This window comes from Grus americana, chromosome 3 (genome assembly GCF_028858705.1).
Source record: "Grus americana isolate bGruAme1 chromosome 3, bGruAme1.mat, whole genome shotgun sequence".
Taxonomy (NCBI): domain Eukaryota; kingdom Metazoa; phylum Chordata; class Aves; order Gruiformes; family Gruidae; genus Grus; species Grus americana.
The window spans coordinates 122,065,684-122,083,417 of record NC_072854.1 but is presented as its reverse complement, the minus strand read 5'-3'; the positions used below and the strand labels follow the sequence as shown (position 1 = coordinate 122,083,417).

Sequence of the window (17,734 nt, the reverse complement as noted above, 5' to 3'; positions counted from 1 at the left end):
AAACTTTGGACCGCCTTGTTAGTAGCGTTACCGTCTCCAGCCAAACAGGTCTTAACCGCGGCCTCCCATGCTCTCGCCAGGAGCACGGCTTACGCACAAAGCAGAGCGAACAACGCCGCCTCTTTCAGTGGAACCTGGCATGCGGCACTGAGGAGTTTCCATAGAAAATAAGCTGCCTCCGAAATGATGCTGCTATTCGAACGGCTTAAAAAACTCACCCCGTTCAAAGTAGAGCTTGCTTTGGAAATTTCAACTCTCTGGTTGCTGAAGTCAGAATCTAGGCTTTGATATTGATTTATTAGATTTGTAATTAGAGTATTGATTAAGTTGGCACAGTTTGCTTCAGAAAACACCTGCCCTTGGACCTGTGAAAAGAACAGATTTCTTTTTCAACCACAAAAAAAATGGAACAGTGAAGACAGCATCCCAAACTGAAATAGCATATATGACTGCATTTCTTGAAATAGAAATTACTGCTAAAAGACCACCTACCTTTAGAAGAAAATGGGTCAAAAAGGTGTATACGATGTTGTTGTTGAGAAAGGTCCTTTCATCCATCAGAATGCATTTTATATATTCTGCAAAAACTGGATCTTCGCAGAGGAGCTTTACACAGTTCTTTGACATCGCGGACTGGTGAAGAGAGAGAACACCGCAAAGTCATCACCAGGAGCACGGCACTGCGGTAGCGCTGTCTGCACAGTTGTCTCAGCTGGAGGGATCCAGCCAGGCCCACTGATGCTCTTAATTCATTTGTACTGATAAAAATACTTCAGGTCTATCAAGTATCAGTAAATTGTACAAATCAATTATTGTCAGTTATTATTTCACATTTTCCTTTTAGGAAGTTTATTCCATAGGAATGCCAGTTTGTGACAATCAGTACGCGTGTGAAGGCCCGGGGTCTCCTGATCTGTGACCCAACCACGGGGTCCTGCAGAGGTGCAAAGGCCCTTCCTTGCAGGTGGCACACGACAATGCTCAGAGATCTCCTAGTTTTTATTTCATCACACCAGCGTTTATGCTAGGTTAAAAGCTGGAAATTCACAGAGGCAGGATGAAGTAATTTCTTTACACCGCACAGATGCCATCCTGCCAATACTGTGTACTGTGTGAAAGTTGCTGCTTGAGTTTTTGCAGGATGTAGGGCATACTGGGATCAAATACAGCGTGCTGAGTTTTTACACTTGATTTAGCAGGTTTTATCAGGCAACATAAGCAGAGGTATTTTCTATTCAAAATACTGCTATTTTGAATGATTAAACAATACCCACTAGTTAAAATTTACAGGTTAACCTCAGTTTCACATTCATTGTATTTCACCTGTATTTCCATTCCGTCAGCTCTCAAACCCACTGACTCTTACCTGAGTCTGACAAAGCTCAGTCCAAAGTTTGGGGAATAACGCAAGATGAAGTGGCAAACCTTCATACGCAACTAGGACACCTAAAATTTTATGAGAAAAGAAGTTATTGTGTGAGAATTTTGTTGGAGACACTCCCTGATAAAAGTAGTACCAGGGTGCCATATCATTTTGTAAGCCCACATTCTCAGCAGTTTTTATAATCAGAAAGACCTATCGTCTGTGAAGTTTTTACAGTACATTTAGTAAACAGGCGTATCCCTTCAGTATTTCTGTGAAATGTAAAAACCTAAAAGCTAACCTAACGTAGGTTATTTCTTTACTGTCTTACATTTTCAACTGGTCAGCTACAGCCCTTAAAGGTTTTAAATAATATCTTTTTTTAAAAACAGCATATAATTTTAAAAATATAATCTTCATTGTTAACCCAAGCACCATTGTTACCCAGACCATGAAAGAGTCAAGGGATACACTGAACAATAGCAAATGCTACACATTCCCAGTACGCTTTGTAACTAACACAACCTGTATCATAATATTATAATGCCATTATAATAAATATTAATAATGCTAAAGTTACAATCAGCGTGACAAACAACAAACAAATAGGTGATTCAGAGGATCAAAAGAACATTCTACTATCATCGCTCTTTGGAGTAGATTAATTTTGTACAGTTTTAGTTGTCTAGAAGTCGCATTTAATCACAGCTAGCCAGCCAGCTTCTACGGGCAGAGAAATAAGAAAAGCAGCGGGTATTTTCAGAAGGTGGTTCACTTTGCTTAACATATTTAAGAATGAGAAGATCAATTTCTCTTGGGAGGAATCTACGTCTCTCCACCGCCTACAGAGGAAAATCTGGCTATACGTCTAACTGTTAGACAACCGTAGCGAAACCAATCTGTGTGTCCATGTAATAACTATTTGTGTGACGTATCTGCACCTACTGCCCTGGGTAACAGCTTATCTGAGGGTGCGTGGTGGAAGACAAAATTTAACACCCTCCCAAATGTGCCTTTGGAGTAGCACGTGGACTTAATGGGGCAACCGAAGGCAGGATGCTCTCCTGCAGAGCACCAGCTGAGTGGCTGGAGTGGTCAGCCAGATAAAGCCACCAAGGCCTCCTTCACACACCAAAAGAACAGGTTTACGTTGTGACAAGAAGAAACGCAGCCACTGGTGGTACCTGCTGGCACAGCTGAAAGAAGTATTGGGTACAAACTATGTGACTGAATGGTTACAAATGTAATTTAACATTGTGATGGTTCCCACAACTACATAGTAAAACAACCCCGGGATGGTAACAACAGAACCAGCGCCGTCTGTGGCTGCCCAACAGTCATGGATGCTCCTGGGCAGATTGCTGATTAATGCTAGTGGCAGAGATGCTGAGGATTCAGGATCTGATCCAAAGCCATTTAAACTGACAAACCAACAAAAAACTGCCAAAAACCAAAAAGCTTCGTGTAAACTCAAAATGGGCAAGGAGACTTCAGTTCTCACTGGCTGCCTCACCTCCTTTCTGGAGAGGATGAAACATGACAGTCATGCAGGTAGGACTGCACTACATTATATACGTCATACGGTTTTGTGCATAAAAATAACGTCCAAAACATTTAATGCAGCAGGTTTACAAGCTCTGCTTTTTCTTTAAAAAATTGAATATAAAACTTAGTGGAGAAGCACTCACAGTTATCACAGAAAAAAAGAAAAATCCTTAGGCTGTTTAACCTTCATACTTACTCATTTTAACTAAAGTTTCAGTAAACTTTTCACAGTTGATTGCAACTCGACATAGTAGATGGATGAACTGATGATAAGAAAAGAAGTAGTCTAGCAGCATACGATCGTAAACATCATCTTTGCCCTGAAGATTTAAGAGAGCTTCATTTAAACTACATAAGCAACTGGACTGTGACCAGGTTTCCTAAGCATCTAGCTTAATGTTACGGCACTTCTTGCCCCAAAACGTTTAACCAAATACTACAGGAAAGCATGACGGGAATTTCCAGGTCTAACCCAGGCCAGCTGTGTCTCCTCTCTGAGCCCTTGGCAAGCGCAAGAGTGAGATGGGAGGAGGGATGGCAAATGCAATTCCCCCACTGGTAAAAACTTTTATTGTAGGATTCTGAATCAACAGACTGAGAAGATGCGAAGCTGCGCGAATACCGCATCTTGAAGATGACAAGAAAAGAATGCGGTTATTTTAAGTCATGTACACATACCTAAATATAGACACACTACTGCTTTTTAAATCGTAATTTGTCAGTTACAATCTGTAGAAGTCAGAATTTTCTCGAGACTGAGTTTCACAAGCTGTATATTCAGGAACGTCTCAAACCAAATGATAAATACATGCCAAAGGTTTTGTGTGCTGATATGTTAATATATTTTGGATGTATAGGCTTAAAATGGCATCAGCTTATGTAGACCAGATAGCCAAAAGGAAGTCTCAACACCTCAGGCAAACAAATGCAATCTTATACAGAACAAAGGAATGAAAAATAAGCATGCAAAACCACAGGGAAATGTAATTGTGGACGTGGTTTTAGAAGCTTAAAAATCTTCTGGTTCCTAATATATACAAATTCATTATAAAATGTAAAATACTGTGTCATATAGTATGATGACTTTTTAAGTTCAAATATTTACAGTCTTTAGTGTCACAGCCATTACCTCTGGATACACGATGGAGAAAAAGAAAAAACCCTACAGATAATTTCTGGCTCTGTACGTTTTTTAAACAACTTTGGTTCTACGGTAAATTTGATGGTGCACAAATATACAAAGCATCATTTTGAAAGCTTTAAAAAAGAAGGGTTACTTACCCTACAGTAACCGTGCTTCTTCGAAATGTGTTGCCCACACAGATTCCCATCTACGTGCACATAGGCCCCGTGTGCGGGAGATTGGATTCTTTCTGAATAGCAGTGTCCACTGGGGCTGTGCCTGCACCCAGTGTGTCCTTGCGACCACTGTACCTGAGGGCATAAGGGGTATGGCGGCTTCAACCACCACTCAATTCCTTCACCGATAAGAATCCCCTATGACAGGACTGGGAGTTAGCACAGGAGGAGGACCACAGAATCTGTGTGGACAAAGCATCTTGAAGAACCGCAGTTACTGTACAGCAAGTAACCAGTTTTCCTTCTTCAAATGATTGTCCATACATATTCCTTCTAGGGTGGGATTCGCCTTACCTGACTTTAGCTATCTAAAATCTCGTCATTTCGGTGTTCTCCACAGTCAATGGAGAGAGAGACGGGCTCCTCCAGAGGAAGAGTCACCTCACCCGGACTCAGGTGTCCAGGCCAGGAAGGAGAGTAGCTATTTCTCTCCTTCCGAGCTAACTGTTGATCACCATCAACCATGGAAAGAGCTGGACACCGACCTTTTAGACAGGCAAAGTCACGTGAGCTGAATCCCACCGTTGCTGCAACTGTAACAATGGGACGCGGCAAGTGACTAGGAAGTAGCCCCGCCGCAGTCGGCATCCCGTCAGGAAGCCCACAGAAGGGAAAGTATTTCAGGTACTGGTATTTTACCCAAACAATTAGTCCCGGTGGAACGGACTCTAATGAAACCTGGAGGATCTACTTAGCTGTCTGGTAATAAAGCTGAACATACGTTGAAACCCATCCGGACAATCCCTGGGCGGTTCCTGAATTTTCTTTATAAATGCCACAAACAGATTGGAAGATTATCAAAACGTGTGCTACGGTGGGTTTTTTTTTTTTTTTTTTTCTGAATACAAGGTTCAAACCCTTATCCTGTCTGAAACATGAAGCTGTGTATCACCAAGGGCAGGGAAATGGTGCTCCTGGAGTGCACATCTAGAATGGAGTATATGAGGACAACACATCTTGAAGAAGAATTATGCTTTGTTTACAAAGAAAACATAAATGCATTATGCTACTGGATTCCTATAATACTGTTATAAAAAAGGGAAAACAATCGAGAAATAGCTATTTATAAGACCACACATTTACATACCTTGCTGGCTTCCACCATTGTAGGCAAGAGGCACATATTGAGCTCAGGACGTGGAGGACGAATATTGCTTTTTCCCCCTATTAATTTCAAATTTTCACGACATGGAAAATAAGGTCCAAGAGACACTGTAGTATAAGTTAGGATAAAATAGGGATATATTAAAAAGGTCAATAATTGACATCAGCAAGGAACGCGACAGAGTAATAATAGCATAAGAGAACTTCAAAATACAATCACTGAAATACCTACTTGGGATATTACTGTGGTGGTATGTACAATGATTGTGCTGTAGAAATGGAACCAGAGTATGTAGGAAATCATGAGGACTTAAAAGTACAAGCTCCTTGAGGACATCTACAAACAAAAAGTTGTTTTTGCTATTACATATTGTTATTTCTTAACAGCAAACAGTTCAACTTCAGGCTCATGCATTTGCAAACTCTCTTTCATACCACTTCTGCTGCACTTAGTGTGCACCGTGGAGGTGGGCTCTACTGCCAACAGCACGTAAAGTGAACACCCCTGAATCAGTCAAGATCCCCTTCACCGCTGCCCCTGGGAGAAAACCTGCTCAGTGGTAGATCAACCACCAGTGAGAGGGGTGCCAGCTTGCAGAGAGTAGAAGCTCAATAAAATTACCCTCTTTCCTTCTTCTTAAACATATCAGCTTTGACGCCTGGAAAATGTCAGCCAGCAGCAGTCAGGAGGGCAATGAGAAAGGTGCTCAAAATAAGGGGAAAATGCATACAAATCACACACAAAAAGGTAATTTGGACACAGTTTTAGGCCTTTGTCAGCATGCATAAAAATGCAGATCATATCCATTCAATTAAAAAAAACCCCTAAACTAGAAAAACTTTCTGAAATAGGTCTTCTAATGCAAGAGAGCCGCTTATATATACTGTCTACACCCACAGTTTTAAAAAGCAAATCCAATTCTACAAGCTACTTAAGCTTTACTTTTATTATTATACTTCCCAGTAATGGATCATAAAAAGGAACACCAAAAGCTGGTACTCAGACTAACTTGGCCACCGTGCATCCTTCTGAATTTTAATGGGAGATTTGGGATTGGATTCTAAACTCACTGATGCCTGAATTCAGGAGTTATTCCTTAATCACACCCCTTATCAGGCAGCAAACTGATCTCTCAAAAGGAAGGCTGACTTTTTGTGCACACAGTCTGCACAGCTGGGGAAGTAGGAATATTAATTTTAACTTGACAAAACCAGAGCTATTTAGAGTAGGAACAATGGCAATACTGATAATATGGACAATATTAACGTAAACAATCCCAATCTACAGAGTATCTAGTAAGCATTTGCACTTGCAAAAAGGGAATTTAAATTTCAAAGCAGGTAACCAACTGCAGTTACAGCGTTCCAACTTACCAATACAAGCGTTTCTAAGTTCTGGAGGACTATAGGAATTGAGCAGAGTTAAAAGCTTGTGGGCAAATTCAATTCGCTCCTGCCACTGAATGAGAGCTTGCTTCACGTCTGCAAACACAAAACCCACAGAAATCTGTTCAGTTAATTTCTCAAAAGCTTATTAAATAAAGCACAGGATTTTAGGGCTGAAGAATCCCTTTTTCCTCTAGCATGATTTTAATCAATCTAGAAATCTGTTAAATCTCACTGGTCTACTGCTACTAAATTTACTTAATCTAGTTCTGTATTATGTCAATACATAATTTAATAAGCAACAATTTAATAACTGTGAACAATTACAGCTCCTACTGATTGGCAAGTTCATAAACACAGATAATAAGCAAGATAAAATACTAGGGTTTGGGTCCTGAAAATTAATTAACATGCAACAGGCATAATCCTTTGAGGAGTTATAATCAAACCTTTTCTTTGAAGATATGGACGTGTTGACTTCAGAACTGAAAGAAAAATAGACAGAAGCTCTACCAGGTCTCCAGTCACGTGGCAAGCTGTGGCCTCGTGGTACATCATGTGCAACGTGTTAAAGGACTATAAAGAAAAAAATGCCAAAACTTTATGTTGCCAAATTAACACACTTGTTAGCATTTCTATCTATCCTACAGATACTACTTTTATGTTTATTTTATGCTCAAAAAAGATGTATCAAAATACAGAGTGCTAGACATAACCACAAAATTACTCAAGGATAACTGCATTTAAAAATAGAATAAATCTGCATACAAAATTAGTTTATTTGCTATGAACAAAAGAGTCTTAAAAAAAAAAAAAGAAAAGATAAAAGGGCAAGGGGAAGGGAAAGGGACAGAAAGAGAGAAGAGATGAACAAGCAAGTATCTTCTGTAACAGCCAAACAGAATCATGGAGCTGGACATCTAGTTCTGGTAACCACCACCACCGGGTAGTCTTGTATGGGGGTTAAACGGAAACTGGCTTTTGGTCATTAGGCTGATATTTATTCTTCTTGCCTATCCCAAAAACTCGAGTCACGTTACATTTTTTCTCATGTGCATGTCAGAGGGAAACTGAACTTGTAAAATTTATTGTAACAATAACCCCTCTATAAGTAGCTGCCACTCATCACAACTCAAGAAATGAGCATTTTTGTGAGCACATCCAATACAGCTTATAGAGACATTAAAAAAGCCTTAATTTGTTTTCAAGGTAAAAGCTTTCTGTTAGTGGCTCAATACAATGACAAAGTTTTCACACATTTATCTAAAACCCCATAAGCAAAGCGTATTTTTATATATCTGTAATCCCAATCACAAAGTGGTATTAGAGATGCACAAAGACAGACATGGGTATGTGAATTTGGGGAAAACACATAGGATTAATATAGATGCTAGTCATTTTTCAAAATGCTGCTTAAGGACATATGCCATGTGATTGTACAGCAGATGAATTACTTCTCCTTTTATAACTAAAATACCTTCTAGGCATCTGTGATTTATAGAAATGCTGGGAAGGAAAAGCAACTCATTTCTGAACTGCAAAAATTCTAGCTCAAGATGTAAGAAGATACTTAATCTGCTGGGATATCGTAAAGATAAGAAAACAGGAATCGCGTTCCCTATAATGCAAAATCTTGACATGTCATTTTTACATTATAGTGAAGATAAAAGACACATGGCCAATCACACTGAGCAGAAAACTTTTCCGGATGTGATGACAACTTGATGCAGTATTTTTTACCACAGAGAACGCTTCCAGCGAACAAGTGAAAACATAAGGTAACTTCAAGCTGTAAAGCAAGTCAGCTAAAAGCTGAACATTAGTTTATCTGATTTCTAGCAATGTTTTACATAGGATAAATTGCATCTTATATTGCACATTCTTTGTAAAGTTAATTATCCATCGTTAGTATGGATCAGGGGTAAACAAGTTCTTTTTATGTATATGTATGTATGTATCTAAGCCTACTCACGAGTTCCATGTATGAGTAAGGTTATAGCTCAGTTCCTAACTTTTTAGCCCAAGTTTACTGAATACAAGCTAGCTAACTATAATTCATCAAAAGACTTAGACTTGTAACAAACTTGTAAAAACTCAATTTTCAAACAGCACTGCAGTGTCTTAATTTTAATTTTTCTAACTGATTTTATAATTCCAGCTTTTTCTATCACACTCCGTCCCAGAAAATACAAACTAGTGACATAAAAAACGTTAAGAGAATTTTTTACATAAACCATATAAAAATGGGGTTGGAATCAACCTCAAGGCACCATCTAGTCCATCCACGTGCCTTAAGACAGACTAAGTATCTTTACATCCTTGACAGATGTTTGCTCAAAGTCCCCCTGACAACTTCCAGGTGTGCTGGCCCACACCTTCTCAAGCAATCTATTCCAATATCACATTTATTGTACAGCTACAACTACCACCTGTCCAGTTGTCTCACACCAGGGATTTTTACCAGGTATCCCTCCGTGAAGACACAGTTCTGCATATGGCAAGAATGAATTGCATCTTATTTTTACACTTTCTCCAACATGTCCAGGCCATCTTGATTTTGCTCTTGTTCTCAAAAGGACCCTGTTGTGTTGCCAATATATTTAATAAATACACGGTCCATCAGCAAACTCAATAATGGAAGCGTTGAACTGAATCTTTCTACTACTAAAGAAATCTTATTAAAGACGACAGGGGAAGTGCAGATGTGAAGAAAGCCAAGGCTGATTTCTTACTACTCGTGACCTCTCTTACTAGTTGCAACTTTTTCAGTACACCCAATTTAATCTCCATTATGCACCTCAGAGGAAGCATAACTATCCTTGATCTATTAGATGACACACCACCCTTTTATCTCTTGCTTATCTTTCCTATTTAAGTTACCTCCTTTCATAGTTATCCTACCAAGTCACTGTTACCAACTAACCTGTTATCTTTATCCTGTTTTAAGATTTGTATTGCCTCAAATTTACTCACTTAACCTCCTACATTAGCGTTTAGACATACAAAATGTCTGGGCAATCTTTTTTTGTCCTTCCTATGATCCTTAAGATGTTAAGGTTTTACATGCATGCCAGTACTTAACCAACATATTTCATCTATTTAATATGATACTGTATTAAAACAATTTAAAGCAAACGTTGTCAGGAAAGAAGGGATGACTTGAGAAAGCAAGATGTTTATTATAATCCAATAGCAAAGTATTTACCTCAGTCATCAGAATCAATCCTCTATTAAACACAACAAGAAGTCTGTCTTCATCAGATTCTAATAATATTCTGAAGGCACTAGGAAAAAAACCCAAATATTGAGAACACTGAAAATGACCTCTCATCTTTTCATAATTCATACCAATGCTTAAAATTGTTATGCTCATGCTATATTTTGGAAAATAATCACAGAAGAACAAAGAAACTCTGAAAGAACATAATTATGTTCTTCATCCCCCCACTCTTTTTCATTTAAAAATGCCTCTGATGTCAACTTCCTCTATGCCAACTTTATGTTATCAGAAGTATTTTATAAACAACCTTTACAGAAATATTTCCCAAATAATGTTTGCAAAAATGCTAAAAGCTGAGGAAAATGATGTACTTCAAAAGACAGAAGTTTATGCTTGTCAAATGATAACACTGAAATAGGTTCAGTTAAGCATATGTTTGGACTTTTAAATGTATAAAAACATTTCTATCAGGATATTTTATGCTTAGAGCAGAACAGAAAAGAAAGGATTATGCTAACGAATGGTTCCTCTCAACATAACAATTCTTCCAGAGCGTTTGGGAAAATCTGCTTGCGCTCTATGATGGATGACTGTATGTAATCCCTTCAAGTAACGCAGGTCATTTCCCTTTTCACAAGAGCGTTTCAATGCATCAAGAGCTGCGTTTCAGACCCCAATAACTGACCTACGTACACAAGCAATTTATAGTTATACTGAAAACAGCCAAGCAACAGTTTCAGATGTACAACTAAGACAGACTAGAAATGAAAGACTATTTGAAGATACAACACAATAAAACTCTGTCCCACAGGCACAATTTCTGAAAAACATCTCTGCCAAAAACACAAACAAGAGCAGCTGAAATTACAAGAGCAGCTGAAATTACTGCTTTGCCAATCTAGACTAATCAGGGTAGGCTGAGAATGGAATTTCACCTTAAATGCTAAATTAGAGCATTGATTGATTTAGGTTTAGTTTTTTTTCCAAGGGGTCTACTGATGCAATTTTGTCATAGTGATTCTTTTTGAACCCTAACAATATGCATCTTGGTATATTTGCCTGGTTTCTGAATTTTCAGCTGGTGAAACATTCTAAAATAAATTATATTCACTAACAATGGATTTGGGAAAAAATCTTCTAATTGAACCTTTCTGTTTGCTTACTTCTGAATAAAAGCATCCCCAAAACTTTTTCAAAAAGAATATCAAAACAACACCGCTAGTTTTTATTGTAGTTCACATTAGGCGACATATAGTTCTTATTCAAACCGGGTTAGATTATTGCATCACGACTTCACTAGTGACGTACCTTATTAAAGTAGTCCAACAAGACCGTCCGTCCAAGCAGCGCAGGTAACAGCTTATGGTTGTTTTCTTAAATTGCTTTATGTCTTCTATCTCTTCCTCTCTCATATCTGGTCTCTGAGCTACAAACAGTTGCATGAGGTTAAACAGCTCTTCTACTGCCTAAAACACACAAAAATATTAGGTTAGAGTAATCTCTCTGAGTATGTTATGGTTTATAATTTATTTGTATTACTTGTTGTGTATTACTTCTACTAAGTAACACGTAGAACAAAGATACGTAAGCAAATTTAGATGGGAATACATTTTTATGCATTACAACCAAGTTATAAAATCAGCAGACAAGATTTTAACCTTAAATAATTAAAACTAAATGGTTCTTAAAAACTAAAGTTCTGACCTAGAAATTGTGGATATTTCTCATCTACCTGGAATGCAGTTTGCTTTTAGCCCTTACTGTTTACTCTGTGGATTGGGACACAGACATTTGACATAACCCTTCTGAACCGTACGTGGATGTTTTGATGCTTCCTCACAGCACAGCTTATTGCCACATACACGTATTTAGTGGAGTAACTAAAGTCCCTAGCAAGACAAACTGAGACTTCTGAGGGGAGATGCAAACAATGAGAGCAGCAGGGATACTCCCAGGACTGTCAGAGTATAAATTTACTCTGTGAGCTGAACTAGACAGCAATTCAACACAGAAGATTCTATATATCCTCCTCCTCTACACAGTCAAGAAAATCTTTGTATGCTTTCTGTCCTCGTACACCTATAAAGGACCTCAAAGCACTATTCATTGAGTAATCATACAAAAATGCCTATTTTGCCTCTTAAAACGTCTTCCCAAGGTGAACTCCAGGCCATCCTCCATTCAAATGAAATGGGCTAAATCTTGGCCCTATTCCAGAGAAGGAACACAAAGAAGAAACTCCCTGGGAATTCCTCCAACTCAGTGTGTTAGAATGCAACACGCTTTCTCGAGACTGCCGTTAAAGGCTATCCCCCGTTTTGTATGACTGGACTGGTGTACAGAATACTGAAGAACAGTCGAAACACCAGTGTCTGCTTGCAGAAAAAAAATAAAAAATCCACTCTCCAACCCAGCAAGGGAGAAAATCCTAAACCATCCCCACCTGAAGTATGGTAATCCCATTATTAATTACTTGTATCTGGAAATCAAAATATAATACCTTCGCCACCAGATGTGTCAAATAAGTCTTTTCACCTCCTTCATGAAGAGACATCAGTAAGAGAGGAAATACTAACAACGAAATGGGATTTTTTGGTATCAATCTACTTACTCCTGGGTACTGACTGGCATGTGGCGTGAGATTCTTAAAGGCCCACTGGATATTCTGATGAGAAGCCAGCTGCCTCGTGAACGCAGGGGACTGCTCACAGCAGAGGCGCAGGATGCCATAGTAGGCAGGCAGCATACCGCGGTTAAAGAGCACCACATCCTGATCGTCATGGTCTGCAAGGATGTAATTGAAGGCAATGTTCTTCGTCACCACGGGATTCTGTACAATAAGGCGTACGTTCTCTGGACAGTCTACACACACGTTATACCAAAAAGACAGCAAAGCCTGTTTGTTGTGGTTGGTGGCTATCGCCGGCTCAGAAAGTTTAGGCTGGAAAAGGTTCCATAAGTCCATGAAGTAAGTAGAAAACATGAGTTTCTCAGTTTTTGAGATCAAACAGTATGTCATGAAACTGAAGTAGGGCACGAGTTTTGTAGTGCCATGAACAGCAGCATCAACGTATAGCTTAGCTCTTGAAAGAAGGCCAAGAAGCACATTGTAGACTTGGTGAAGAACTACTGTAGTATCTGGACTGAGAGGCAGATCGCGTGTAGGGATGTGCAAAGAGCGAGTGGATCGGAACATCTGACGGAAGGAATTGCTTGGAATAAGCGACACCAAGAGATAGGCTGCGGCTTCAAATAAAAACAAATTTGTTACACCTTTGAAAATGACACACGTGCTTAACAGTTGTTTAAGCAGAAGTTAAACTACATTGTGGTGTTGGTATTTGCATTCACATCTCTTCACCCTGTATTCCTCTCTGCTGCTTGGTTTAACTATTGTAACACAACACGTCCCATCACAGAAATACAAACCCAGATGTTTTCTATGACTAAATTGTCTACTGCTTGATCAAGACGTCGTTACCTCTTCAGAGATGGTTACTACTGGAGTCTGTTGCAAAGCTGTACCTCCAGTTTCCACATCTCCCTCAACCACAGAAAATGTATTAACATTCAGTGGGCCTGTTACTGTGGTATCTCCTTTATAAAGTAATTTAGACACAGGGAAGGCTGAAAATGTGATGTGGCAATCTGACAGGTTTTCATCAAGACCAGGTAGCATGTCTTGATGAGGCACCACAGTGCACTCGTATTTTAAAATACTGCAATTCTAAAACAATTGGGAAAGGAAGAAAAGGCAAGCACAAGAGCATGTATTTAATTTGTGACAAGAATACTCCATGCATAGCAACTCGCTACAACAGAAGGAATAGTTTTCTTCAATTTAAATGAACTTACAAGTTCTCACTCTAGGATAGTTGTGTGCCAAAAGGAAACGTTCAACCCAATTTTCCATATTTTGCAGCACCCAGCTGTGAGCCAGTTTATTTCGAGGTGTTTGCACAGCCAGCCAATCCAGGCACTGAGATGGGTTGTATTCAATGACCTGAAAGAAGAATGGAAAAATCAAAAAGAATATATTAACCTTGATACTATGTGCTCATTTGTATTAAACCCCCATAAAAATAACTACTAAGACTTTCAAAATATTTTTTCAAAATCATGTAGGGCTACCACAGCACCTACAAGACTGAAAATAAAACCCTGAAGAAATTTCACTAGTTTGTGCTTCTGAATCTTGTTGGGAGCTTTTGAAAGTTCAATCCAAGTCCAGGATGTTACACTACATATCCTTTCTGCATGTTTTGAGATATTTATGAGTTCAAATGTTAAGCACTTAGAAAATGGAACAATCTTGTCTTTATAAATAAATAGTCTTTTTTTTTAATAGTTAACAAAACCTTGACACTGAATCAGTATTTTTATACAAGTTCTATCAAAAGAACCTAAATGGTATGCATATATGTTCATATAGCTTCACACTGAGGGTAACTATGAGGGTTTTTACAAATATGCTGTTTCAAGGAATAAATTCATCTAGTGCTTTTCAAAAGTAATGAAAAGCCTGCAGAGTGCTGGTGTACAGTTATCAAAGCCTTACAGATAAGGAACAAACACAGCTTCCTATGCCTTTCTGGTTCTGCGTAGTTGAGAATTTGTTGACGAATTATTGAGCCATTAAATGTTGTTCATTCATTTGCTAGTTTTTAAAAAACTGTTTTGTTTTTACCTTGAGGCCCAGGTGCCCAGACAAGGAAAAAGGAACTCTGCTAGCTAGGAAACCACAGGCAGTAACAGGATACCTGAAGCTGTTCCCAACTACTCTAATCCACCTCAAGAATATGAGCAGCTGACATGACCAAACCTCTGCTTATAAAATTTTAATCTCAATTTAAAAAGAAACACATTAAGCCCAATCTCCTCCCTTTTTTTAGCAATGACAAATTGATCTGTCAAGTTTCCTTCATAATAGCTGGAGGGTATCTCCAAGAAAGAGCCTGTCATTGTTCACTGTCGTCACAGCTCAATTGCTTTTTAACGACTTCTGGAAACTGGAGTGGCTGCAAAAATAGGTTCTATACCCTAAATCTGCCTGTCTATGCATTAACTACTGGTTCTCCCATCCCTGCCTACACAATTTATATCTCTAGACCTGTGCCAGCAAAGTAAGGATAATAATGCCAGCAACACCAGAGACTGAACTGATGACTTCTACCACTAAAAGTTTGGCTTTCCAACAGAAACCTGTCATCGACTTGCTTCCTCTGTAGCTTCAGTTTGTGTAGTAAGAATAAGGAGGGGAATAAAAAAGAGGATTGCTTAACAAATTACATACCTAAACTTTGTGGCTGACTGAAGCATGAAGCACAGGTACTTCATGCCACAACTTGTGTGTTGTCATAGGAAGTTTAATTACAAAAGCTCTCTTGGAAAGATTTCCTTATTGCTGAGAGAAATTCATAACCTATCACTTCTGCACATACAGAAAGCAGCTAGATATAATTCTTGACCTTGAGATCTACTGTTTGAACTCTCCTTACCTGAGGTACAGCACTTACAGCTAGTTCATATTCAGATCAGACACCTGACAAACACTTGGTATACGCTTTCCCAGATTACCAGGGGGTTCCTATCCTCTAACTGCTCCTAACCAGGAGTAAAATACCTTTGAACAGCAATCTGTATTCTATCCCACAGGGCTTCAGTGGGTAAGACAGGTTTGTTTTTTACCAGAGGTCTCAATTCTGCACAGCAATAATCTTTTACAAACCCCAGCCCCACTTTTTGAAGAGTATTAAATGGAATGAATGTTCAACAGCTTGTCCTCAGCAGTCTTCAGGCTGGACACGCTGTTCTCCGACAGTAATAAAGACAGTAAATTGTACTGGGAACTCAAAGAGCAGTCAAATTGAAATGAAAGCTTTAAGTCCTCATCTATTGCTCAGATCAAGGAATTTATTCCTGTGCCAACTTGGTTATAAAGTCTCTTTCTTGCTTTAGAAATGCAAGCAAGAATGGTCTTGCACCACTGCAATTATCCATTAGATTCAACTTAGGACTATTTTACGGGTTAAAAACGTTGATGAGTATTTTACAGAGAACAAAAAATGTCAAACGAATATTCAAAGAACCAGTACGTAATGGAGAAAAAAAGCCCTAACAAATGACGGGCCTTGAAACATTTTACAGTCCTTGCAAAAGGATAACTGAGAAAAATAAGTGGAATTTGCCTAGAAGGAGCATTCTAGACCCTTATTATGAATCAATTAATTTCTCATTAAACTAAAATTTAAACTGAAATACCAGTTAACCAGACTGCTGTTCAAATAACCTTAAAAGTTAGAGCAAAACTTTTAAATATCTATTAGGTGTTGCTGTTTATTTGGAAGAGAAATGGTCATTAAAAAAATCATGAATTGATGCAGCAAGGATGACAATGAAATGTAAAACCCTTTCATATGCATAAAAGAATGAACACAAGAAAAACAATTTAGGTTCTGTTTTCTTTTACATGTTGTACCTCCCATATCCTCTGCAGAATGTAAGAAGCAAAGGGTGGCATTCCTGGAGGTCCACCAGCAAATTCCATTAGCATGGTCAGCAATTTGAAAAAAGGATTGGCTGCCTGTAATGCATAAAAATAAAAATATCCATTTTGATCTATTTCATTTCATCCACAAATTTTTTAGCGACTTTAAAAAAAACCCCAAACATTTGCAGGAAAATATATTTCTATGATCTTCTGACTTTAATATTTATCTTACTTTTAATCCCTTATTATCGAATCTGTAAATAATCCACACACATATATATCTCTTAGTTTTACTGTATCCACATATGAATACAGTAGAATTAAGCCACTTTTTATAGCTAGCGCAAGGCAACATGATCATACTAGATAGAACCATTCTAGTAGAAGTATATAGTTACAAGAAAACAACAGTACACATTGTCTGATACAGTCAGACATTATTCTCAACAAAGGTGGGGGCGGAAAATCAAGCTGTGCAGTTTTAAAAAATTCACTAATTTATCCTGTTTTACATATATATATAAAAAAGATTTCACTATCTCAGAGAAGCTCTTATTTTTATGTATTTGAATAACATGTAACATAGATCCTGAAAAGTTTATCGAAAAGCATCACATTTTGAGGGTTTACACTCATCGTTGTTATTATTGGCATACTGTTTTCCTCTGAAACCACCACCATTTCTACTCTAACATGTTGGCTCTAATATGATTTTATTTTTTTTTTTAAAGTTTGCTAAGACTCACCCAGCTTCTAACAATGCTTCAATAAAGTGGTTACTATTATTATTACATATTTTGCACCTCACCAAAAGTGCCTCTGGTGCACGTGTATATGTGCAAAGCAAAAAAAGCGTAAAAATGTAGCAAATGTTAGCATGACAGGAGGGAAGTAGACTGTCATCCGATAGTGCCCATTCTATCACACAAAGCAAAGCTGTCATGAGAATGATTTCGTTCATGCTTCTTTTCCAACCATGATCATGTCTCCTCTGCTTGACATGCCCTCAATTTTTCCTGATTATTTTTTCTTTTCTGACAGCAGTATACAAGAATGTCCTTGTGTGAGCATACACTTCGCCACTCTGTATATATTTTTCACGTGGAATCCATTTGGAACTCTCAGGTTTTTTGTTATTACCAGGGCAGGAATTTATTCTGACTGAGAAATGTGTTTGCATGCACGGAACTGCAAAATAGTGCCCCAAAACTTGAAAAACCAGACGATAATTACATATCTCCACTTATTACCATACGTGTTTTATTGT

At 38.3% G+C, this 17,734-nt stretch overlaps 1 protein-coding gene across 14 annotated transcripts in view; it reads right to left on the bottom strand.

Annotated features, from left to right (window-relative positions):
* The window catches only part of USP34 (ubiquitin specific peptidase 34), a 133,639-nt gene that overhangs the window by 2,148 nt on the left and 113,757 nt on the right, over nucleotides 1-17,734 (bottom strand). For 9 of the 14 annotated variants that reach the window (XM_054821653.1, XM_054821660.1, XM_054821655.1 and 6 more), the window contains 14 exons: nucleotides 16,456-16,560; nucleotides 13,833-13,980; nucleotides 12,589-13,223; nucleotides 11,286-11,443; nucleotides 9,963-10,041; nucleotides 7,207-7,333; nucleotides 6,746-6,853; nucleotides 5,604-5,708; nucleotides 5,355-5,479; nucleotides 4,190-4,342; nucleotides 3,105-3,228; nucleotides 1,367-1,446; nucleotides 493-633; nucleotides 219-365 (listed from right to left, as the gene is read on the bottom strand). In XM_054821653.1, coding sequence (XP_054677628.1) covers nucleotides 219-365; nucleotides 493-633; nucleotides 1,367-1,446; nucleotides 3,105-3,228; nucleotides 4,190-4,342; nucleotides 5,355-5,479; nucleotides 5,604-5,708; nucleotides 6,746-6,853; nucleotides 7,207-7,333; nucleotides 9,963-10,041; nucleotides 11,286-11,443; nucleotides 12,589-13,223; nucleotides 13,833-13,980; nucleotides 16,456-16,560 — 2,235 coding nt within the window. The remainder of the gene's footprint in view (nucleotides 1-218; nucleotides 366-492; nucleotides 634-1,366; nucleotides 1,447-3,104; nucleotides 3,229-4,189; nucleotides 4,343-5,354; nucleotides 5,480-5,603; nucleotides 5,709-6,745; nucleotides 6,854-7,206; nucleotides 7,334-9,962; nucleotides 10,042-11,285; nucleotides 11,444-12,588; nucleotides 13,224-13,832; nucleotides 13,981-16,455; nucleotides 16,561-17,734) is intronic. The other 5 variants (XM_054821662.1, XM_054821663.1, XM_054821664.1 and 2 more) reach the window with 3 other exon arrangements.